The sequence below is a fragment of the Microtus pennsylvanicus genome, chromosome 6 (genome assembly GCF_037038515.1).
Source record: "Microtus pennsylvanicus isolate mMicPen1 chromosome 6, mMicPen1.hap1, whole genome shotgun sequence".
Classification (NCBI taxonomy): Eukaryota; Metazoa; Chordata; class Mammalia; order Rodentia; family Cricetidae; genus Microtus; species Microtus pennsylvanicus.
Window position 1 is genome coordinate 109,624,411 of NC_134584.1, and position 23,813 is coordinate 109,648,223.

The window sequence follows — 23,813 nt, forward strand, 5'->3', positions numbered from 1 at the left end:
ACAGGTCAATTATACTGAAGGCAATGAGGCTTTCTTAGAAAAGAAATCCTCTCCTTTTTCTTGGCTCTAGACTTTTCTAGAGATCTAATTTTGAGTCTGCAGTCCAAGACTTAGATCCAAGTTTCTCTGCTTTTTATGGGAAATTTATTTCTAAACATTGTTTGGTATGCAAATAAATTATATGTTCTGAGCTTGCTCAGCTTTTCATAGACTTGATGCATTAGAGGGCGTTTATGCCTCTGAAGATGGTATTACCTGACAGTGTTGTGTTCCTTGTTGGCACAGCTGGCCATATTGTCAGCTGCCTTTTGCACATGGCTGGTCATATCTTTCCAGGAAAGAGTCAGAGAAAATCATCAAACTATGTGTTTAGATGAGGAACAACCCAAGAAACCAAAACTCACATTTCTAGCCCCTCTTGGAATGGTATTCTTTTAGCTTCCAAATAACAACAACAGGCCAGGTGGTGGTGGCGCACGCCTTTAATCCCAGCACTTGGGAGACAGAAGCAGGTGAATCTCTGTGAGTTTGAGGCTAACATGGTCTGGAGAGCGAGTTCCAGGACAGGCTCCAAAGCTACAGAGAAATCCTGTCTTAGAAAGAAAGAAAGAAAGAAAGAAGGAAGGAAGGAAGGAAGGAAGGAAGGAAGGAAGGAAGGAAGGAAGGAAAGGGAGAAAGAAAAACAAACACTTTGTTTTTAAGTACTCCATGAAGCCGGGCAATGGTGGCACACGCCTTTAATCCCAGCACTCAGAAGGCAGAGGCAGGCGGATCTCTGTGAGTTCGAGGCCAGCCTGGTCTACAGAGCTAGTTCCAGGACAGGCTCCAAAGCCACAGAGAAACCCTGTCTCGAAAAGCCAAAAAAAAAAAAAAGTACCCCATGAATTCAAAACTTATAACCTGCCATCGCCTCACCCTACACATTTTATAAAGATGTTTACCTCCAAGAAGCTCAGTTTCATTTGATTTTAAAGCTTATTTTATCCCATCATTAACACACAATGTGTTTATCTTTTCACTTAAAGACTCACAAAAAAAGTGAGGCAATGGTGGCGCACACCTTTAATCCCAGCACTGGAGAGACAGGTGGATCTCTGTGAGTTCAAGGCCAGCCTGTTCTACAAAGCCAGCTTCAAAAAAGCCTGAACTGTTACACAGAGAAACCCTATCTCAAAAACCACAACAAAACAAAAAGACTCGCAAAAAATAACTCTGTTTTCCTTTTAAGAGAGGAAAGGATTTCTCCAAACTCTGTTCCAAACAAGTAGTAGCTACACCCTCCCTAATTATCGGGACACAGGCAGTTCAGACTGGTCTAGTTTACTATTTCCGCCCCAAGCATCCCTGTCTGCAGTCAAGCAGCTGACCTGGTCAGTCCAGCTGGATTCAGCCAGTCTAGATCCCTGAGGAAAACACAAAATTATAAAACTCAAGACTTCACACTTCCTTCTTTTCCTCACTTCAGAGACATCTCATGGAAGCTGACTGTGGAGGTGCACACTTTCACTACCAGCACTCAGGAGGCAGAGGCAGGCGGTCCACAGAGTGAGTCAACTAGGAATACATATGGACGTCCTAGAATTCTTGATTGATTGTTTTGAGACAGGTTCTCACTTTGTAAACTATGCTGGCCTCAAATTTACAAAGCTCTAGGCAGAGCCTCTACCTCCTGAGGGTTGAAACTAAAGGCGTGCACCACCATGTCGGGCTAGAATTCCTTTTGTTTGTTTGTTTGCTTGTGTTTTTTTTTTTTTTTTTTGAGACGGGAGTTCTCTGTAATGGGCCTGGCCTTCCTAGAACTACTCTACACACCAGACTGGCCTTGAACCCAGAGATCTACCAGAGAGTGCTGAGATTAAACACTCGTGCCACCAGCACCCAGAATTTATACTAAAAGAATCTGTATCACGTTTCATGTATACCAGGCTGGCCTCGAACTCACAGAGATCAGCCTGTGTCTCCCTCCCCAGTACTGGGATTAAAGACACGCACCACCATGCTCGATTACATTTCATATTCCCTATGTCTAGACTTGGAGGTATTCTGACTGCTTTGCCCTAGAAGATACAGACTGCACCTAACTTGCAGGAGACAAAGTACATGTTAGAGTTCTGGGAAATGTTCTCACGTGCTCAATTTATTTGATGATCCTCAAAATTGTTTCTGCACTTGCACAACTTTTTCAAAACCAGAAATGCTTAGAGATATCTTAGCAGGGAGCGTGTGGAATTTGTTATGAGACCGTTGCTATGTCAGTGCCCTGGGAGCCTTAAGGAGACCTCGGTGTTTGTAGTCAACGGCCTGCAGGTTAATTACTCCCTGAAGGGCGCTGTGGAAAAAACAGAACAAGATCAAGATCTCTCTCAAAATGCCAGGGTGCACTGAGCACACTTCAGTGTTTTCTGCCTGGCTAGTGGATAGCTGATTCCTGTGATCCATGCTATTTGTGACTGTAGCAAGCATGACTTCTGTTTTACCGTGACAACTATCTAAGCTCAGGAAACAGAAGCCTTTGGGTACTTCTTTCCGAACTTTGACATTTGACTCAGAAAGATATCATTCCTGCTTGTGTACCTAAGAATCTAGTAAGAGAAAAATCCCAGAAGTCACTTGCCACAGATTCAGATAAAGGGTCAGCAAGATGTCTCAGCAGGTAAAAAAAAAAAACAAAAACAAAAACAAAAAAAAAAAACCAAGCTTCATAACCTAAATTCAATCCCCAGAATTATATACTTTGTCTGCCAAACCCTAAAAGTGATGCTTACCATTTGATTATCACTTGAATCTGAGGGACATGGAAACATATATAGCTGAGTACAAAATAGGCAAATCCTTTTCCCTAGACACCTCAGAGAAAAGAAGTCACAATCATGCTAGATGTGTTTCCTGTAAATGCTAAGCTGCTATTACAACCCCTGATGTGGGGACACCCTTCTGTAGGCTGTGAATTACCATTGGTTAATAAAGATCTTGCTTTAACCTATGGCAGGGCAGGATATAGCTAGGTGGGAAATCCAAACAGATACAGGGGAAAAGAAGGTGGAGTCAGAGAGATGCCAGCAGTGGCTGAAGAAACAAGATGTGAGGTAACAAGACATGAACAAAATATAGAATAATAGAAATGAGCCGGGCGGTGGTGGCGCACGCTTTTAATCCCAGCACTCGGGAGGCAGAGGCAGGCGGATCTCTGTGAGTTCGAGACCAGCCTGGTCTACAAGATCTAGTTCCAGGACAGGCTCCAAAACCACATAGAAACCCTGCCTCGAAAAACCAAAAAAAAAAAAAGAATAATAGAAATGGGCTAATTTAAGTTGTAAGAGCTAGTTTATAATAATCCTGAGCTAATAGGCCAAACAGCTTGTAATTAATATTAAGCCTCAGAGTGGTTATTTGGGAACTGGCAGATGGGAGAGAAACCTCCAGCTACAAACCCCAGTAACAGATGATGTGGGGTTGGTGAAGAGCTTCTCCCATTCAGTAGGTTGCCTTTTTGTCTTAATAACTGTGTCCTTTGCTTTACAGAAGCTTCTCAGTTTCAGGAGGTCCCAGAGACCCACATCAGAGCACTGGACTGAGCTCCCAAGGTCCAGTTGAAGAGCAGAAGGAGGGAGAAGGTGAGCAAGGAAGTCAGGACCAGGAGGGGTTGGTCCACCCACTGAGACAGTGTTCCTGAGCTAATGATAGCTCACCAAATCCAGCTGGACTGGGACTAAACGAGCATGGGATCAAACTGGACCCTCTGAATGTGGCTGACAATTGGGGCAGACTGAGAAGCCAATGATACTGGCACTGGGATTTGTCTCTACTGCATGTACTGGCTTTTTGGGATCCTATTCTATTTGGATGCACACCTTCCCAGACCTGGATGGAGGTGGGAGGGCCTTGGACTTCCCACATGGCAGAGTACCCTGCCCTCTCTTAGGACTGGAGGGGGAGGGGGAAAGTGGGTGGGGGAGAGAGAGTGAAGTGGGAGGAGGGGAGGAGGTGGAAATTTTGAATGGTATTATTTATAAAGTAATAAAAATAATCTGCTGGAAAAAATGAATTAAAAAAAAAACAACAATGCTAGCACACATGTATTATGTGCCCAGGTGATAAAACAGAACCCCTGGTGACAAAAGGCCAAGACTATTGTCTACCTTTTTTTTTTTTTTTTTTTTTTTTGTCTACCTTTTAAAATGACAAATTTAGGTAAGACAGCACTGATTTGTTTTGTTTAAATTATTCTTTTTTTTTTCTTTTTCTTTTTTTTTTAATATTTTTATGGTTTATTTAACTTTATTTTATGTGCATTGGTGTGAAGTGTCAGATCCCCTGGAACTGATCTTCAGACAGTTGTGAGCTGCCATGTGGTTGCTGGGAATTGAACCCGGGTACTCTGGAAGAGCAGTCAGTGCTCTTAACCACTGAGCCATCTCTCCAGCCCTCTTTTTTTTTTTGAGACAGGGTTTCTCTGTGGTTTTGGAGCCTGTCCTGGAACTAGCTCTTGTAGACCAGGCTGGTCTCAATCTCACAGAGATCCGCCTGCCTCTGCCTCCCGAGTGCTGGGATTAAAGGCGTGCGCCACCATCGCCCGGCTTGTTTAAATTATTCTTACATTTAAACTTTTTCGTTTGTAAAAAGAGAATAATGGAGCCGGGCGGTGGTGGCGCATGCCTTTAATCCCAGCACTTGGGAGGCAGAGGTAGGCGGATCTCTGTGAGTTCGAGACCAGCCTGGTCTACAAGAGCTAGTTCCAGGACAGGCTCCAAAACCACAGAGAAATCCTGTCTCGAAAAACCAAAAAAAGAGAGAGAGAATAATGTCTGTCTGGCTAATAGCACGAGCCTCTAGGTCCAAAGCTCAAATGAAAGGACATGCAGACATACAGTGTAGCATTGGCAAGTCTGCGGGCTAGAGCGATGGAGAGAGAGAAGATCAGAGATGGACTCCCAGCACCCACGTGGAAGGCTCACAGCACCCGTGACCCCAGCTCCAGGAGAGCCGCTGCCCTTTGAGGTCTCCACAGGCACCTGCACGTACGTCCACTCCCCTTGTGGTGGTTTGAAGGAAATGGCCTCCATGAGCTCATAAAGAGTGGCAGCATTTGGAAGGGTTGGGAGGTATGGCTTTGTTGGAGGAAACGTGTCCTTGGGAGTGGGCTTTGAGGTTTCAAAAAGCCCGTTCTAAGCCCAAAGTCCCTCTCTTCCTACGGCCTGTGGGTTTGGCTGGAGAATTCTAAGCTACTTCTCTAATACAACGCCTGCCTGCATACCACCATGCTCCCTGCCATGACTGAATGGACTAAACCTCTGAAATTGTAGGCAAGCCCCAATTAAATGCTCGCTTTTATAAGAGTTGCCAAGGTCATGGTGACTCTTTACAGTGCTATAACACTGAGGAAGTCGGGAGTCGGTCCCAGGGAGCAGGGCATTGCCGTGGCAGGCCTGACTGTGCTGTTTGCTGGGGCCATGTGGACTTTGGATGAGGAAACTGGTTGCACACTTTATATGGGGCTTAATGAGCCATACTATTAGACACATAGAAGACAGTGGTGCTGAGAGCAATGTAGATTATGACAGCCTAGCTTGTGTTTTCAGACGAGAAGAATATTCGTAAGTGATCTGGAAACTGTTTTTGTGATATTTTGGCAAAGAATATGGTTGCTTTCTTCCCTTTGCCAAAAAAATCTACCTGAGGCTAAATTGAAGAGTTTTGGATCAATGGCATTGACAGAGATTTCTTTTTGTTTGTTGGTTGGTTGGTTTTGGTTTTTGGTTTTGTTTATTGAGACAGTATTTCTTTGTGTTACAGCCCTGGCTGTCCTAGAACTTGCTCTGTAGACCAGGCTGGCCTCAAACTCACAGAGATCCACCTGCATCTGCCTCCCAAGTGCTGGGATTAAAGGCGTGCACCACCACCACCCAGCAAAGATATGTATCATAAAACAAATTTTGGGTATATGTAATCTCACCATTCATTAAAGGTGAAAGCAAATTTGCATTGTAATGGGATTGATGGACATGTTTCTTCTTGCATAAAGAATGAAATGGTAGGGCTGGAGCCATGACTCAGCGGCTACTTTTCCAAACGAACTGGGTTCAATTCCCAGCACCCATAGGGCAGCTGACAACTTGTCTTTAACTCCAGTTCCAGGGAATCAGACATCTTCACACCAGTTTTCATAAAACAAAGTTAAATAAATCATTTTTGAAAAAGAATGAAATCATAGTTGACTATTTGGTATTGCAGGGCATAGGACATCATCCACATTTTTCAGAGTTGACTGGTATTTTGAGTTCATAATTATCAATGCTATGAATCTGATTTGCATTAATGTGTATAAAACTGATAGTATGTTTAGTGCCATTTCAGATATTGTTGGAAACTCTGCCCTAATTCCAATCCAAATTTAATTTTTTAACCTATCATAAGTCAGCAACTCCAGTAGCAATTACTTATTAATATGTGTGTGTATGATATATTTGTATACATATGAAACAGTGTATGTGGTGGTCAGAGGACAACTTTGTGGAGCTGGTTCTCCCCTTCCATATTTACAGGGGTTCCAGGTATTGCGCTCAGGTTGTAGGCTTGCACTATAAGTGCCTTTATCTGTTGACTCATGTCACAGGTATGTTTCTCTGTATTTTGTTTTGTTTATATATTTTTGAGACTTTCAATATATGTACACAATGTAGTCTGACTTCTCCCAAACCGTCCCACATCTCCCTCTCCCTCCCAACTTCCCTACTATTTCTTCTCCTCTTCTTCCTTCTTCTTCTTCACAGGCCATTGAGTCCCTTTAGTGGCATTCATATGCACATGGGTGTATAGGGTTATACACTAGGGTGTGGCCACACCCCTGAGGGAAACTGACTCTCCCTTTCCCAGCAGCCTTCACTAGCCCTTAACTCTCAGTTGGGGTGGGGCCTGGTGAGATGGTTGCTCACTCGATCTTCTGTTGTTCAACTAGCCGCAGCTGCCATAAGCTCTGTCATGACGTAGCCCTGTCATGACCAGAAGACACCATTGTACAGACGTACTCCCAGATCCCGGGCCCTCACAATCGTTCCACCTCCTCTTTCTTCTGTGCCCTGCACCACGCGGGGAGGAGGTAAAGTGGATGTTCTGTTTGGGGCTGAGCACGTCACTTATTCTCTACACTTGGACTCGTTAGTCTCTGAGTTGAACAATTTTTTTTTTTTTTTGGTTTTCCGAGGCAGGGTTTCTCTGTGGTTTTGGAGCTTGTCCTGGAACTAGCTCTTGTAGACCAGGCTGGTCTCGAACTCACAGAGATCCGCCTGCCTCTGCCTCCTGAGTGCTGGGATTAAAGGCGTGCGCCACCGCCGCCCGCTTGAACAATTTTTTTAAAATAGCTTATTTTTTATTGTATGAATGCTTTGTTTGCATATATGTCTGTTTATCACATGTGTGTCTGGTTCCAGTGGAAGTCAGAAGAGGTCCCAGCAATCTGGTCATGTTACATTTTAGACCTTTGGAAACTTGAAGTTAAACTTTCTTTTTTGAGAGGATTGGAGATCACATGGGCTTCCCATTTTGTAAGAAACAATACAGAGAAGCTGGGAATTCTCTTTATCACGTTTTCCCTAAAGGCAATAGCTTACAAAACTGGAGTGGACTCTTAGAACCAGTGTTGACTTTGATCCAGTCAAGATACAGAACAGTTTGTGGAGACCTTTGAAGCAAGTGGATCATGTTAGTGAGCAACCAGCACATCCCCAAAGGCCAGAGGCAGTCCTTTAAATTTCAAAACTTCCAAGTGAGGTCTTGGAAGACATGTCACCTTGGGGATTTTACAATAACCAAGAAGCAGCTTGCAGGACTGCAGGAAATATTTACTTTACCTTTTTTTCCCCTCAGGAGTCTCGGGCAATTGATAATCTGTTGTAAATTAACCCAAAGGCAATCTGCTTTCCAAGAAGAGCTGGGCATGATTAGACTCCAAGGAATTGTGGCTCACAAACCATCTTATTGAGCAAGCCTCCTACCGGCAAGAAGAAGGTGTCGTATGAGAATCTGCTTTTCCCATATCTACTCCATTCATTTAAAGAACTCTGCGTAAGAGATTCTTGGTGGCTCAACAATGACCTGAAAGCAATTGCTTCTCTGTGGGCTAATTGCTTAGATATGACCCTTGTAATTCAAACAAAGACTTTGGTGCATGTCTGAGCAGGTTAAATTTGGTCCCTGGGATCCACATGGTGGAAGGAGAGAAGCAACTGCAAGTTGTCCTCTGACCTGCATATCAGATAACTTCTCCTCTCCCTCCTCTCTCTCCCTCCCTCCCTCCCTCTGTCCCTTCCTCCCCCCCCCCTCTCTCTCTCTCTCTCTCACACACACACACACACACACACACACACAAATAAACCATTAATAGTTTTTTCGTGTTTCTTTCTTGTCAGGTACACTGTATATGAGAAATGCTTTTAAAAACAAAACACAAACAATCTAATGCTAGGCAAAAAAAAAAACTAAATATCTCAGAGTGTGTTTGTGATTAATTATTTCTGTCCGAAGATGAAGCTCCTCCTTTCCTAAAGGGACGCTTTACATCCTGAGACAAACAAAAGAAAAGCGTGGCAGCGTGGAAAGGGTCACCTAAACCACCGCCTCCTCTTGTTCTGACGTGGATGCTTCCCTAAGTTAGCAGGGTTCTTTCTGCTCCAATCCCCGCTGTCACACAGATTTGGGGAAGTTTTCTGAGCTTCCTCTAGCTGCGCTGCAGGTATACAGAGATCAGAGAGGAACTACCAAACTAGTGTAGATTTCCAGTTCCTGCCGGCTTAGGGAGAGGAATAACCCTCACAACCAGGTTCTCTCTTCTTTACTTCCACCACAGTAACTCAGGCTCTCCCGTCAGAAGAATTTCAACTTCACACAGCAAAGGAATTCAATAAATATTCAGGGAATGGGAAGTAGATAAAACAGACTGAAGTTCCACTTTTCAGTTCCTACTGACCCAAACACCCTTTAAAGACCTCAGCAGCGATATAAAAAAAAAAAAAACCCAAAGGAAGAACGTGAAGGACTTCCAGCTCGAAGAGAGGCAGATAAAAGATAAGAGCTTAAAAACAGAAAACCCAAGTTGGGCAGTGGTGGCGCACACCTTTAAACCCAGCACTTGGGAGGCAGAGGCAGGAGGATCTCTGTGAGTTCGAGGCCAGCCTGGTCTATAAGAGCTAGTTCTGGGACAGGTTCCAAAGCTGCAGAGAAACACTGTCTCGAAAAACCAAAAACAAAAAACCAGAAAATGCAAAAACAAAACAAGGAAAAGGGGGCAAAATAATTGGCAAAGAGGAGTTGGAGAGATGATTCAGCAGACGAAAACAATTGCTGCTCTTCCAGACGACTGGAGTTGGGGCTCCAACACCTCCCCCCCCCTTCTCTCTTTCTCACACACACACATAGGTACATATAGGTATTTTGCTTTTTGTTTTGGTTTTGTGTCGGTTTTTTCAAGACAGGATTTCTTTGTGTAACAACCCTGGCTTTCCTGGAACTCATTCTGTAGACCAGGCTAATCTTGAACTCACAGAACTCTGCCTGCCTCTGCCTCCAAGTGCAGGAAACTCTGCCTGCCTCTGCCTCCGAGTGCAGGGATTAAAGGCGGGCGGGCACCTTGGGTTCTCGTTCGCGTAATCCAGGCTGGCTTCCAGTTTATTGTTAGCTAGCAATGACCTTGAACTCCTGATACTTCTGCTTCCACGTCTCGGGTGCTAGGATTAGAGGCGTGCACCACCACGTCCATTTTATTCTAAGATAATATTCTTTTTTTTTTTTTAGATATTTTATTTTTTTTACTTATTTTTATTTTTTTTGGTTTTTTCGAGACAGGGTTTCTCTGTGGTTTTGGAGCCTGTCCTGGAACCAGCTCTTGTAGACCAGGCTGGTCTTGAACTCACAGAGATCCGCCTGCCTCTGCCTCCCGAGTGCTGGGATTAAAGGCGTGCGCCACCACCGCCCGGCGATAATATTCTTATAATTGCAACAGTAACATAAGGTGTTTTTCTTCCTTTTGACCACCAGTCCAGTTCTATCTTCCTCTCCAGAAACACTACTATGTATCCTACTGTTTCTTTGTAGCCACACATAAATAACTACAGTGTATCTCTTAACATTATATACATATTACACTGTGCATTCCTGCTATTTTTCTCACTGCACAAAATGTTTGAAAAGGTTTTGTTTGTTTTGGGACTAGGTAGCCCAGGCTGACCTGAATTTGCAGCAATCCTACTGCTTCAGCCTCCCAGTGTTGAGATTATAGGCAACCAGGCTTGGTTGGTTTTATCAGTTCTTTCTACATCTTCCACTAGGTTAGTAGTGAACTTAAAGTAGTTTTGAAAGGAAAAGAAAAGAAAAAGTCAGACAGCTAGGGCCTGGTACCTAATATATGGCTGTCTGACTTTTCTTTTCTCTTGTAGACCAGGCTGGCCTTGAACTCACAGAGATCCGCCTGCCTCTGCCTCCCAAGTGCTGGGATTAAAGGCAGGGGCCACCACTGCCAGATTCAATTTGTTTTTGTTTGTTTGTTTTGGTTTTTCGAGACAGGATTTCTCTGTGGTTTTGGAGCCTGTCCTGGAACTAGCTCTTGTAGACCAGGCTGGTCTGGAACTCACAGGGATCCGCCTGCCTCTGCCTCCCAAGTGCTGGGATTAAAGGCACGCGCCACCGCCACCACCGCCTGGCTTTCAATTTGTTTTTATAAGGCTTGCATCCCAGTGTAGTTGTAATCTGAACACAAAATCAAGCATTAGTCAAATGTGGTTGTGCATGCCTGTTGTGGTTTGAAAGAGAGGCTCCCTATAGGTTCAGATGTTTGGATCTTGGCCCTATTAAGGTAGGTTTAGGTTTAGGAGGTATGGCCTTGCTGGACGAAGTGTACCCTTAGGGACAAGCTTTGAGGTTCAAGGCCACAAGTGATTCCCAGTTCACTCCCTTTGTTTTACAGTTCAAGATGTGAGCCCTCAGCTTCTGCTCCAGCTCCTATGACGGCTGTTTGCTGCCATGTTTTCTCACCAGAATGGGCTCCTAACCCTCTGGAACGGTTACTCTCAAATAGGCTCTTCTGTAAGTTGCCTTGGTCATGGTATTTCATAACCGCAATAGAAAAGCAATAAATGCACCTGTAATACCATCGCTTGGGCAACAGAGGCAGGAGGATTAAAAGTTCAAAGTTACCTCAAGCTACATAAGGAGTTTAAAACCAGCCCGGGCTACTTGTGACCTTGTCTCAAAATCAAACACATAAACAAAAAAGCAACCTCCAATCAGCAGCCTCCCAAATTCTCAAATCAGCTTTTCATTTTTGTTTTCACTTAAGTCAATCAAACTTTTTTGTTCAAGTATGAACTAGAATTAAGGAGACAGCATTTCACATCAGAAAACAACTTGCTGGCTGGAGAGATGGCTCAGAGAGGTTAAGAGCACTGGCTGCTCTTCCAGAGGTCCTGAGTTCAAATCTCAGCAACAACATGGTAGTTCACAACCATCTACAGTGAGACCTGGTGTCCTCTTCTGGTGTGCAAGCCTGTACTGGCAGAACACTGTATACCTAATAAATAAACAAACCTTGTAAGAAAACAACTTGCTTCCCGCTATTCTGAACCAAATACCGCCTTTTCATTCTCCACACTTGTAGGTCTCCAGTACTTGCTTCCTCTTCCCGTAGGTCCTGCACTGGGTCCACTTGGGGCTATTTATAACTTTATAAGGTTTTTGACCCTTGAATAGGCCTGGGCCCAGCTCTCTCACCCTAACCCTACAATGACCCTTCCATCTTTCCACTCCAGTAAATTCTGGGACTTCTTAAACAGAGTTCCCCAGGGACTACCATTGTCTGGATTTCTAGTTAAGGCTTGAGAAAACTTCTCTAGGGAATCCTGGCCTGGAGAAGGAGACAATCTCTCCTCACTAAACCCATTCAGAGGGACAGGCATTCATATTCCTACCAAAGGGGGCGCTGGACGTGATAGGCAGACGGCCAGCTTCCTCCTCTTTAAGGTAGGCGGCGCTCCCTGGCCGGAGCGTGACGTTATCTCTCCGCGTCGGGGGCGGGATGCGCTTGACGCCATCTCCGGGCGCCCGGCTGGGGGGGCCGCTGGGTGTGGGGCGGCTCCGGGGCCGGGGATGGCGGCGTCCTCGGTGGCGGCGGCTCCCGGACGAGCGGGAGGAGTCCAGGGAGCTCCGTGAAATGGGCCGGTGAGTGTCTCCTGGAGTGGTGGCCGCGGGGCTGGCTTGCGGCCGAGCGGGCCTGGGTTCGGAGCTCCGGTGGAAAGGCCCCCTAGAAGCTGGTTGCTTTACGGGCCGAGGGCCCCCCAAACAGCGGGCAGAGAGAGCGAAAGAGGCCGTGCCTAGTCCTCTAGATGTTGCTTTCCCGCCTGGCCCGGAAGGCGGCTTCAGGCCCTGATACCCCGGGGGTGTTGTCCCCCGGGCCAGGATGTCCGAGTTCTCAGGGCGGGAAGGGGCCCCCAAAAAGGAAGCGTAGCCAGCGGGGCCTGGCCTCAGCCCGATGTCCGACCCCCTACTCTCTAAACCTAAAATGCCCAGTTCAGGCCTTACCCTTGCCGGAACAAGGACTGCGGAATCAGCAAAAGCCATCACCACAGGTCTCTACCAGGCTGCTCCCTTTTTGGGGGGCGCACCTTTTTCCCTCAGCGAATTTGGGTCTCCCTCGGTGTGCAGCCTCTTGATTCCAATCCAGGCACGAAGAGGAGCTGCGTTCCCCTCCGTATCGGCAGGTCTCTAGAACGTTTCCCTTGCCCCTTAGCTCAGTTGGGTTCACAAGTTGTATCCTTTGCCATGAGAAATTCTCCAAAGCTGCTCGATACACCCACACCCAGGTTTCAGATTCTGAAGTGTTTTGCCTTGTGCGAACCTGGTGCGCAGGCTTGGCTTTCTTCTTGGGGCCGGGGGGGGGGGGTTGTTAGAGTTTTTGCCTCTTTCCGTCCTTTCATTATCTTGTGTTTGCTAACTCCTTGATGACCTAGAGACAGGTTTTCTTGGCTATTTTAGCTACAGAGAGAAAGCGTCGTTTTGGGTCTTAAGGGATAAGCTGGGTGCTTTCAGTTAAAAACTGTTGATGAAGAATAAATGCATGACTTATACCCAATTTGTGATTTGTTAGTGGCATTAGCAATTTGTTTTTCCACATCTTCACCTTTTGTGTACTTTGTGAGTTGGATCGAGGCTCGCAGTATTCTGTGTGACTTTGACAGAACAGGCAGTAATTTCTCAGAACTAGTCAACACAGCTAACTCTGTTAAAACTTTGTTGGCCCGTTTGTTGTTGTTGTTGTTTGTTTATGTTGTTTTCCTTTGAGACAGGGTCTTATGGAACCCAGGCTGTCTTCTGACATCCTGTATATTTGAATGTACGTGAGGATTGCCACGTTCAGTCTAGGGATCAAACTTAGGGCTTGATGCATGGTAGGCAGGCGCTTTACCAACTGAGCTGCATCTAGAACCTTGAAAGACCATGTTCTTTAATTATTGATGTTTCTAGCAAGTGCAGATTCAGATATTGGTAGCTTAGTGATAGTTTTATTCCTCATTGTTAGCTACATAGGATCAAAGAGATACTTTGTTTCTTTCACATCTCAGTCAGTAGTGTGAAGTTGTCACTTAGAAAATCTTACACACACACACACTCACAGAGGAACCCTTTTAATTTTATTTAGAAAATCTGTTAATAGGGCTTTCACTTTGAGTAACAGCCCCTTGACCTCTTTTTCTGCCCCAGAAACATAAATAATTGTTCCTTTTCCTCTTGTGCCACCTTTCTTATTTAAATAATCTCCACGTTTGCGTACTCATAGGCCTTTAGTAAAGGTGAAACTCCCTGCTTCTCATTGTTCACATGTAAACAGTTTTAAGTCTCCTGGTTTTATTTGTTCGTTTAAGCAAAAGTTGGATTGGAAATGAGTTTAACCATTGGGGAATAAAGAATATGCTGATAGAAAACCTAATGAAATTTGACACATGGAAATTTCTTCCCAAGGATATGTTACAAAAATTAAATTATAAGAGATCTTTCTTCTTGTTGTTTTGTTTTGTTTTAATTTGTGTGTAGAGGCCAAAGGCCAGCTTTCAGGAGTCAATTCTCTCCACACGTGGGTCCCAAGGCTGGAATTGAGGTCACCAGGCTCGGTATCAAGTGCATTACCTGCTAGCCATCTCACTAGTTTGGGAACCTTTTTCCCTTCCATTTCCTGGCACTCTGGGTAAATGTGCTGTTACCTCTCAGGTTGGGAGTGAAGTAAGAGCTCATGGACTTTGATTTTTTTGGGGGGGTGGCTTTGGAATTATCTTTCATGATTCTCCCAAGGGGGGCTGAGAGGTCAGCCTCCTGCTTACTGCATCCTTACTTCTGTCTTGTAGGCTTACAAGCCAGAGGAGGGGACACGTATTACAACTGCTCAGAAGTACCACCAGAAGCTCAGGTACAAGCCCTTTGGGTTCCTTGTTGTGGAAAAAAAGCTAAAAATTTTGGCATGTGACAATGAAAAAGCAGAACAGAACTCATCTTGATTAGAAAAATTATTAGTGAAGTTCATATGCATTGACATGTTCATATGAAAAAGAAGCTTGCTTTCTGTTTTTTGGTTTTTTTTTTTTTTTGAGATAGGTTCTCGTGTTGCCCAGACTAGGGCTGACCTTGAACTCCTGAACTCTTAACTCCATCACCCAAGTGCTGGGGTTATATGCATGTGCCATCACAGTGGCTCTAAATAGATGCTTTTTGACAGTGGATAAAATGATTATAAAAAGTGACAATAAGAGAAAGGGGAGAGGAAACTTTCTTCTGAATCATAGACCTAAAAATAGTAAGTAAACATACATGAGAGGAGAAATAGGACCAGAATTTTCTGAAATAATACCCAGAGCAGACCTATAATGGATAAGAAGCTACTGGCAAAAGAAACAAAGGGGAAAGTAGAAGAGAAATTGAAAGTGATCAATACGAAGAAGTCTTAACCAGAGTAGGGAATGGGAAGTCTGTGAGACGTCAAAGTTGACTTGTTTCACTTTAGAGAGGGGGAGGAGAAACAAGCTATAGAACAAGTGAAAATAGTCATTCTCTCATGGGGTCCAAGTCGGAATGTGAAGTTTCTTGGAAGAAGAACAACAACAAAGATACTACAGTTCATAATATGTTTAGGGAACAAGGTTTTTGGTTTTGGTTTTGGATTTTTGGAGACAGGGTATCTGTGTGTAGCCCTGATTGTCCTGGAACTCACTATGTAGACCAGGCTGGCCTTGAACTCAGAGATCTGCCTGCCTCTGCCTTCCAAGTGCTGGGATTAAAGGCGTGCGCCCCACCATCTGACTGAAACAAGATTTAATGATGCTGGAACAAAGGTTTAATGATGACAATGATGATGATGAAAGAGAGACAAGTAAACCTCAGCATTTAGTGACATAGATTTAGCCAGTCTTGGGGTAGAAATGAGAGAAAGTGAGATCATAAGCCAAATTAAGCTGGGAAAAGGAAGCAAGAATGAAGCCATATGTTCAGGGAAAGATGACGCATTAGTCTTTGGTAACAAAAGGAGAAATTTAGGAAAGAGTCAGCAACAACAACAACAAAAGATGTGCTGAAAGCCCCATTCCCGGGAGGAACCTGAGAAGATCTAAGGGTCTCTTTAAAAGCATGACTAACTCAGAAGTTGGTAGTGAAGAGGTCATGGAACCCTCAGGTTATTTATGCATCTTTAATGTTCATTGTGCTTTGTGGTTTCCTGACTGGTTTTTCTTTTCTTAGCTTACAAGTGAAAAGATTCATGCCTCCTTTTCTCACTACTTTCCTTTGTTACAGCTTTCTCCTTGGGTGCAATTCTTGATATGTTGTTTGACTTGATTCCCTGGGTTACTTTTCTTTGCCTCTGGTTTGTTCCCTAGCAGATGTGGGCACCCCAGCCATCAGCAGAGAAAGGTACAGGGAAGCCACAGAGAAGTTCCTTCTGATGCCCCAAGGAGCAAGCAAACCCCATCCAGGCTCCAGGAACACCACAAAGCAATATGAAACCTGTTCATGAGAGGAGTCAGGAATGCCTTCCACCAAAGAAACGAGACCTCCCTGTGACCAGCGAGGATATGGGGAGAACTACGAGCTGCTCCACAAACCACACACCTTCCAGTGATGCCTCTGAATGGTCCCGAGGGGTCGTGGTGGCTGGGCAGAGCCAGACAGGAGCCAGAGTCAGCCTTGGGGGTGATGGAACTGAGGCCATCGCTGGTCTAACAGTAGATCAGTATGGCATGCTGTATAAGGTGGCTGTACCACCTGCCACCTTTTCACCAACTGGCCTCCCATCTGTTGTGAACATGAGCCCCTTGCCCCCCACGTTTAATGTAGCGTCTTCACTGATTCAACATCCAGGAATCCACTATCCCCCAGTCCACTATGCTCAGCTCCCATCCACCTCACTGCAGTTTATTGGGCCTCCTTATAGCCTTCCGTATGCTGTGCCACCTAATTTCCTGCCTAGTCCCCTCCTTTCTCCTTCTGCCAACATTGCTACTACTCACCTTCCACATTTTGTGCCATATGCCTCCCTCCTAGCAGAAGAAGCTACTCCTCCCCCCCAGGCTGCATCCCCAGCCCAGCCATTTAACAAATCCTCTTCTGCCACCTCCCCACCCGGCCAGTTGCCACATCACTCGAATACTCAACCACTGGATCTTGCTCCAGGCCGGATGCCCATTTATTATCAAATGTCTAGGCTACCTGCTGGATATACTTTGCATGAAACTCCAACAGCAGGTGCCAGCCCCGTTCTTACCCCTCAGGAGGGCCAGTCTGCTTTGGAAGCAGCTGCTGCCAATGGACAGAGACAGCGAGAGCGAAATGTAATAAGACGAGAAAGTGAAGCCCTTGATTCCACCAGCAGCAAGGGTGAAGGCCAAGGACTGGTGCCGGTGGTAGAATGCATGGTGGATGGACAGTTTTCAGGTTCTCAGACTCCACGAGTGGAGGTGGTGGCGCCAGCACACCGAGGGACCCCAGACACCGACCTTGAAGTCCAGCGGGTAGTTGGCACTTTAGCTTCTCAGGACTATCGTGTGGTGGCAGCTCAGAGGAAAGATGAACCCAGCCCTCTTAACTTATCCCATCATACCCTTGACCATCAGGGTGATGGACGAGGGTCAGCCAGGAATCCTACAGAACTGGTGGAGAAAAATCAGGCCCGTGTATTCTACTCTCAGTCCCATCAGGAACCAGTAAAACACAGACCTTTACCCAAAGCAGTGGTTGTAGCCAATGGCAACCTGATGCCCACTGGAACTGACCCTAGCCTGCTGCCTGTGGGCTCGGAGATCCTGGTGGCATCAAGTCTGGACATGCAGGCCAGAGCCACCTTTCCAGACAAGGAGCCAACACCACCTCCTGTTACCTCCTCCCACTTGCCCTCCCATTTCATGAAAGGCGCCATCATTCAGCTGGCTACAGGGGAGCTGAAGCGGGTAGAGGACCTCCAGACCCAGGATTTTGTGCGCAGTGCCGAAGTGAGTGGGGGGCTGAAGATTGACTCTAGCACAGTTGTGGACATACAGGAGAGCCAGTGGCCTGGATTTGTTATGCTGCATTTTGTGGTTGGTGAACAGCAGAGCAAAGTGAGCATTGAGGTGCCCCCCGAGCACCCGTTTTTTGTATATGGCCAGGGTTGGTCCTCCTGCAGCCCTGGACGGACTGCACAACTCTTCTCTCTGCCCTGTCATCGGCTACAGGTGGGAGATGTCTGCATCTCTATCAGTTTACAGAGCTTGAACAGTAACTCAGTTTCTCAGGCCAGCTGTGCCCCCCCAGGCCAGTTGGGTACACCCCGAGAAAGACCTGAGAGGACAGTCTTGGGGCCCAGAGACCTATGTGACAGCGAGGGGAAGATCCAACCTTCAGGAGAGGGTTCCCGGGTGGGAGAGCCCTCCCAGCCTGAGCCTGGTGCTCAGGCCTGCTGGCCAGCCCCAGGCTTCCAAAGATACAGCATGCAAGGGGAGGAGGCACGGGCTGCGCTGCTCCGTCCCTCTTTCATTCCGCAGGAGGTAAAGCTGTCCATCGAAGGGCGTTCCAATGCAGGAAAATGAATCTCTTTCCCAGCCCAGGACTGGGGCTTTAGCCCCAGAGGTGAGCTTCATCATGAGCAGCCAGAGGATTTGCACATGCCAAGCAGAGAATGGCTCTCTTGGCAGTGAGATTTGAGGGAAATAGGAGGCATAAAGACAGCCTCCCAAAGCAGGATCTGTTGCTCATTAATCACCCCGTGGCATCCTTGTAGGACAGCCCTAGGGGGTGCTGAGATGGGGGAATAGCAGGTTTGGAGCAAGAAAGGGTGGGAGTGCACATAGGATAAGAAACATTCCAAAATCAGGGCCTCCCTGTTGGTTTTTTTGTTTTGTTTTGTTTTTCCCTACTCCTTCCTGGCTCCTGCAAGGGAAAGTACAGGCTTTGGGAGCAGGTGGCAGAGGGAGCAAAGAAAGAGCCAAAAATGATCCACAGCTTATAGTAGCAGCAGTAAAACTGTTTTCTTTCCTTTTTTTCCTCCCCTTGCCCTTTTTGTGGTGGGTGGGCAGGAGGCCCAATGGTTGGAAATGAGAAGGTTCCCGCCCAGAACTCCTCTTGGGAGAGACGTGCACTTTAAAGGGTGATTTTGTTACAGATGTTTATGGCTGGGTTTGGGGTGGGGGAGCACCATGATCTACAGAACTCTGCTTGATCCTTTGCTTCTGCCTGTCTCCATCTCACCTCACCATTCCTCTATAAGGCTTTCTAGCTGTTTAGGGGCAGAAGAGAGAAGAGAAATCCCTTCAGGCTGAGAATGAAGGACTTCCTGCTGGGAACCCAGTCAGGGGGCTTTGTGGGAAAGACTTGACTGCTAGCTGACTGGGCCTTAGGGAAGGCTTTTGAAAGGTGGCTAACCTGACAGAACTCCCACTCAACAAGTCAGGCCTGCTTGGGCGTTTCACTGAGTCTCTAGTAGTAACTTTGGAAAGACCTGGAGGACCTTATCCCCTAGGCACCTACACTCCTCCATTGTCTGTCTATGTTGTGCCTAAGTGCCTGCGCCGCCCCCCGCCCTTCTGCCCTGACCTCTGCATGGTGTCTTCATCTGGGCCTCCTGTGTAGCTTCACTGCCTTTGTCCACTAAGACCTCTAGTTTTTGGTGTCTAAGGGTCTCTGGTTTCCCTATCAGCTGTAATTTTTATATTTAGAAACTCAAAATCATGTCCTCTTTCACTGGCAGCAATATAGTGGAGAAACAAAAAAGAAACCATGCCCTAGGCTGGGCATGTTCCATTTCAGTGGTTTGGTCCCCTCGCATCTCAATCCATTGCCTCTTAGCATTTTGGCATCTCCAGGCTATGCCCTTCCACCATCAGTTCTGAGAGTCTAGGATATTCCTTGTAACATCTTAGCAGATGTTTCCTTGTGTACTGGTGGGTTCTTCTACAAAGAGTAGTTTCACTTTTCCCTCCTTTATTCTTTCTTTTCTTTTTTCTTTTTCGGTTTTTCGAGATAGGGTTTCTCTGTGTTAACAGTTCTGGGTCTCCTGGAATTCATTTTGTAGACCAGGCTGGCCTCAAACTCACCGAGATCCATCTGCTTTGCCTCCAGAGTGCGGGGATTAAAGGCATGTGCCACTCCTGCCTGGCACAGAGTATTTTCTGTCTTGGTTGTATTTGCTGCCATCTTTCTTAAGCCCACATCTCACCTACAACTTAGAGTGTCAGCTTGGACTGTAGGATTCCATTGAGTATTAAGATTTGCCCCCCCCCCACCATCTTTCAGGTGGTTGAGTAATTTTGTGTGTGGATTTTTTTTAAAAGAGGGAGTGTGTGGTTCTTTAGACTCTTGAAGGCAACTCAGGGTATTGTCCACCCAGCTCTCTAGTTAGACTTCTCCCTCCCAGAGTATGATTGTGGCATTTCCTTCATAGATAGACATGAACTGGCCAAGGCCTGGCCCGTCATCAGGGGTCCCACACTTCTGAGGTATGAGCAAAACTTAAGGCAAGTCTTGTGATCTCTCGCTCTTTCACTTCCTCCCCAGCTGCCAAATGGGGATAATCTTACCTACCTCCTGGGGGAGGGGAAGTTCTGAGAATGGAGTCATTCTTAGTGTTCAGGTGCTAAAGGTGGTTCTCTTCGGGAACGGAGTGACAGAAGCTGGCTGGTGTACTACGAGCCCTACATTCTGTCCCAGACCCTGAGAACAGATACCTGGTCAGCGAGCTTTTAGGGAAGCATCCCAAGGAAGCTGCTTACCTGACAAGTACTTAGGTCTCAGAGTTTGTCAGAGTTAGACACCAACCTTGTGCTGCAGTGGAGATTGCAGCCTTTCCCTTCTCTTGCCCCCTTCTCTGATTGCTGCTTCTCTGGCTTATTTCCTACAGTGGGGGCCTGTGGGCTTGAGTCTTGAGGAATTCTCTCAAATAAGAGCTGTAGGAGAAGGCCTCCTCTCTGACTGTTTCATGAGCAACTCATTCCTAGGGATTATTGTATGCATGGATTTCTTGCAAGCCTCCCAGGAAGGCTCACCATGAGAATTTAGTGACATGCACTGTAGATGCTCAAGAAATGTCTACCAGGGGTACCACTGAGCTTCTTCCCAGTGGGGCCAACATGCATCTGGCTGTAGTTGCGGTCAAATCACTCTGCTCTCTACTTAGACTAGCTGTAGCTCCCTAGCCTGATAATGCCCGCTGAGTCCTGGAAAAGGGCATTGTTGAGGGCTTTGACAAAGTGGGCACTGACTTTTCTGCTGTGGTTCTCTTCTGTCCCTGTCTGATAAAGTCAAAACAGCAACTCCCTTAATATGGTGCCATGCATTTGTAATGTGCTTTTGCTGAGCTGTGGGTTACCTTTCCTGAAGTGTGCGCCCTAGAAAAGAATTCTTGTCAGAGCTGTGGCAGTACTTACCCTAAGTATGTAAGAGACATAAGTGGTTTTTAGGGTGAGCATTTCAGTGGTTAGCTGTCAGCTTTTGCGGACTGGGCAATTGACAAAGATCAGCCCGTTCCTGGTCAGTGGTAGGATATTCCCAGAACTTGGAGAAAGTTTTGAAACAATAGGCCAATATGTATTTTGAAATACATAGGCCAATTTAGAAGAAGGGGAACTTGGTAAAGGATGATTAGTAATCTAAGATTTAGATCATCCTTATTAAGACAGGATGTGGGGAAAGGGCTTGAGCCCTCAGGTCTCAGTGCTTATCCCGAGGGAGGAGCCTGAGAAGAGCTAGACTGACTCTCCTTACACTTAGGGTCCCATTTGGTCCTAACACCATGGACTTTGCTCTGTGCTGCTTTTCCACCGCTATTGTATGCTCACTGTCTGCCTGTTGCCCATTTTAGCTCCTGTTCTTCATGTCTTTGGCCATGTAGATTAAGCTCAGGCATCCTGTCCGCTCTTCCTTGTGTTCTGCCAGTGGTACTGCGTAGCATTGTCATGTGGAATAGGGATGGTCTGCATGCTGTGGATGGGCTGGTCGGTCTGAAAGGATGTGGCTTCAGTGTTGGCGGAGCCCATTGGCTCCAAAAATGTGCCTGTCTTGAGAGAGAAACAGGTCCTACCAGAGACTGCTTTTTCTCTCCTTTATGGCACTTTATAGCCTGTTTTACAAACGAGAGGAACACGTTAGGGCTTGAGCCCTGATCCTAGCGGCATTCTTGTCCCATTTTCTGGGGCTGAGGAAGAGTTTGAAGTGTGGCTGAAGTAGCTCCTCCAGTTGGGATTAATTTTCTTTTTACCAGTGGGTATCATACACATTTTAAGAGAACAGGATGGTGGCACGATTTAAACCTGCATTGAGTAAGCATATTGAGTGGTTGGTCACACTGGCATGAGTTGAAGGTAGACATTGGGAAAGGCTCAGGTCTTTGGAGTAAAGATAACCAGATTAATTGAATTGGCTGTGGGAGATTAGGCCACAGTCCTAGAAGCAAACAGGACAGAGGCCAAGTTTTAGAGAGGTGTGTTGACCTCCTAGGATTAAGTTTACTAAACTACACTGAAGCTATAGTACTTTCTAGATCAGAAAAGTTGTACACTACAGTCGAAGAGCTGAATTCTACTATAGATGGATGTTGTTAGCCTTTGCTTGGAAGCCTTCACCTTCTAGCTTCCCCTGGACAGGTCTCCCACATTATGCAATAATAAAATAAGCATCTGGGTCTTTGCAGCTGTCAGTTGTTTTTCTCAACTCTAGGATCCATCTTTGGACCGAAAGCCTGGTCTGGGCCTAGGATGACACTGGCCTTGATGCTAGAGTTGTTTGCATTCTCTCCTAACCTGCAGACTATGCAGTTCTTGGGGCAGAGGGAGAGGTGGTATGGCTTGTCCTGTTGAGCTCCTCAGCAGGAAAATAGTAATAAATGCACTTTTCACGTTAAAGGTTTCTTTATTAGTTCTCCTGTTAAGCCTAGGATCTTTCCCTAGTAGATTGCAAACTCAATAGTCCGTGTAATCCCAAAGCCATTCCACTGCAAACGCCTAGCAGTAAAGATGGCCCCAGACTGGGTTCCTGTCTGCAGTGTGTGTGGCAGCAGCCCACGTGCCTTTACCTAATGTCAGACTTGCAAGCGTTTAGTCTGTCTTTATGTTAGGGGTCCTAGGTACTTGAGAGAGAGAGAACAGATAACACAGTGGTTTTGTGCCCACCTCACCCCCTGCCAGGGACTTTATGTGTAGTTGTAAACTGAGGGTTGGTGAGCTGCTGGTATTGCTGAAGGCAGGGTGGACCCCTCATTGCTTCTTATGTGCACTCAGTGAATTGGATTGGGGAAGAGACTGACCGTACTCACGGCTAACTTGAAGTATTAAAATACGGCTGTCCTCCACACACTTCCTCGACATACAGGATCCCTGTAGCCAAACAGTATATGTTCCAGCTGCAGAGAGCAGACTGCTCTCAGCTTGCACAGCACCTTAGGGGAGGGAAGAATATATGGATAGGTAATAGGGTGGAGAGAGGATGGGAATTTTGTCATCCAGGTGGCTTTAGGGTCCTAAGGAGTAGAGAAGGATGGCACTGGGGAGGTCTGGATGGATCTGATTTGTGTAGGAGTTCCCTGTAGATAAATTACTGATCCCCCAACCACTATCCCCAGTATGTAATGGCTGAATTAATATGTAATCAACTGCATTGTATCTAAAGCCTTAGAACTAGTCAGGTGCTCCTCCCACCCAATACCATTTCTTACCCTCTAATCCTACCTGATCTTTAACAAAGCATTAATAATTCTAAGGATAATCTCTATTTTGTTGTGCTTTTTTGTAACTGTTTTAAATAAATCAATTTGTACTGTATATTTGTACTTTTGTGAGATCCTTTTTGCTGTTTTACCATTTTAAGTCTCTGTACTTGGCTACACACAGATTGTATTTTTATTGTTAATGCTCTTCTTATGGATACCTGCATTTAACTTGTGGACTATGTAAACACAATATATATCAATATCTATATATCTATATATCAATCTATATAAACTACTAGCTTTTCCTTTTGGTGTTTGCGCCTTTTTCCTATCTCAGTGTGATGGTGGCCATTGGGACAGGATCACTTGGAGTAAAGATGGTATGGTCATTTGGTAAACTTGGCAAATGGTGGGAACTACCTGATCCATGGTTCGCCCCCACTGGTGTGGATTTCAGAGTCTGGGAAATCTACCTGTAGACTAAGGTCAGCAGTAGGACTAATAGATGGCTTTTCTGCCTGTCCTTTACTCTGGCATATTGCCACACATTGCTGAAATAACCCCAGTCATAGCCACTGCTATGAAATGTTTACCACCAGTAAGTGATGAAACACTCAAG

The 23,813-nt window shown here is 45.9% G+C and overlaps 1 protein-coding gene across 1 annotated transcript; it reads left to right on the plus strand.

Moving 5' to 3' along the window:
* Positions 1-12,064: 12,064 nt before the first annotated feature.
* Positions 12,065-23,504, plus strand: Atxn1l (ataxin 1 like). The gene is made up of 3 exons (XM_075977371.1): positions 12,065-12,204; positions 14,382-14,443; positions 15,906-23,504. The coding sequence occupies exon 3, from the start codon at positions 16,023-16,025 to the stop codon at positions 18,084-18,086; it is 2,064 nt and encodes a 687-aa protein (XP_075833486.1). The 5' UTR covers positions 12,065-12,204; positions 14,382-14,443; positions 15,906-16,022; the 3' UTR covers positions 18,087-23,504.
* Positions 23,505-23,813: the final 309 nt, after the last annotated feature.

Bases quoted from the DNA above. Each gene is read 5' to 3' on its own strand.
- Atxn1l (XM_075977371.1), top strand. From the start codon at position 16,023: ATGAAACCTGTTCATGAGAGGAGTCAGGAATGCCTTCCACCAAAGAAA.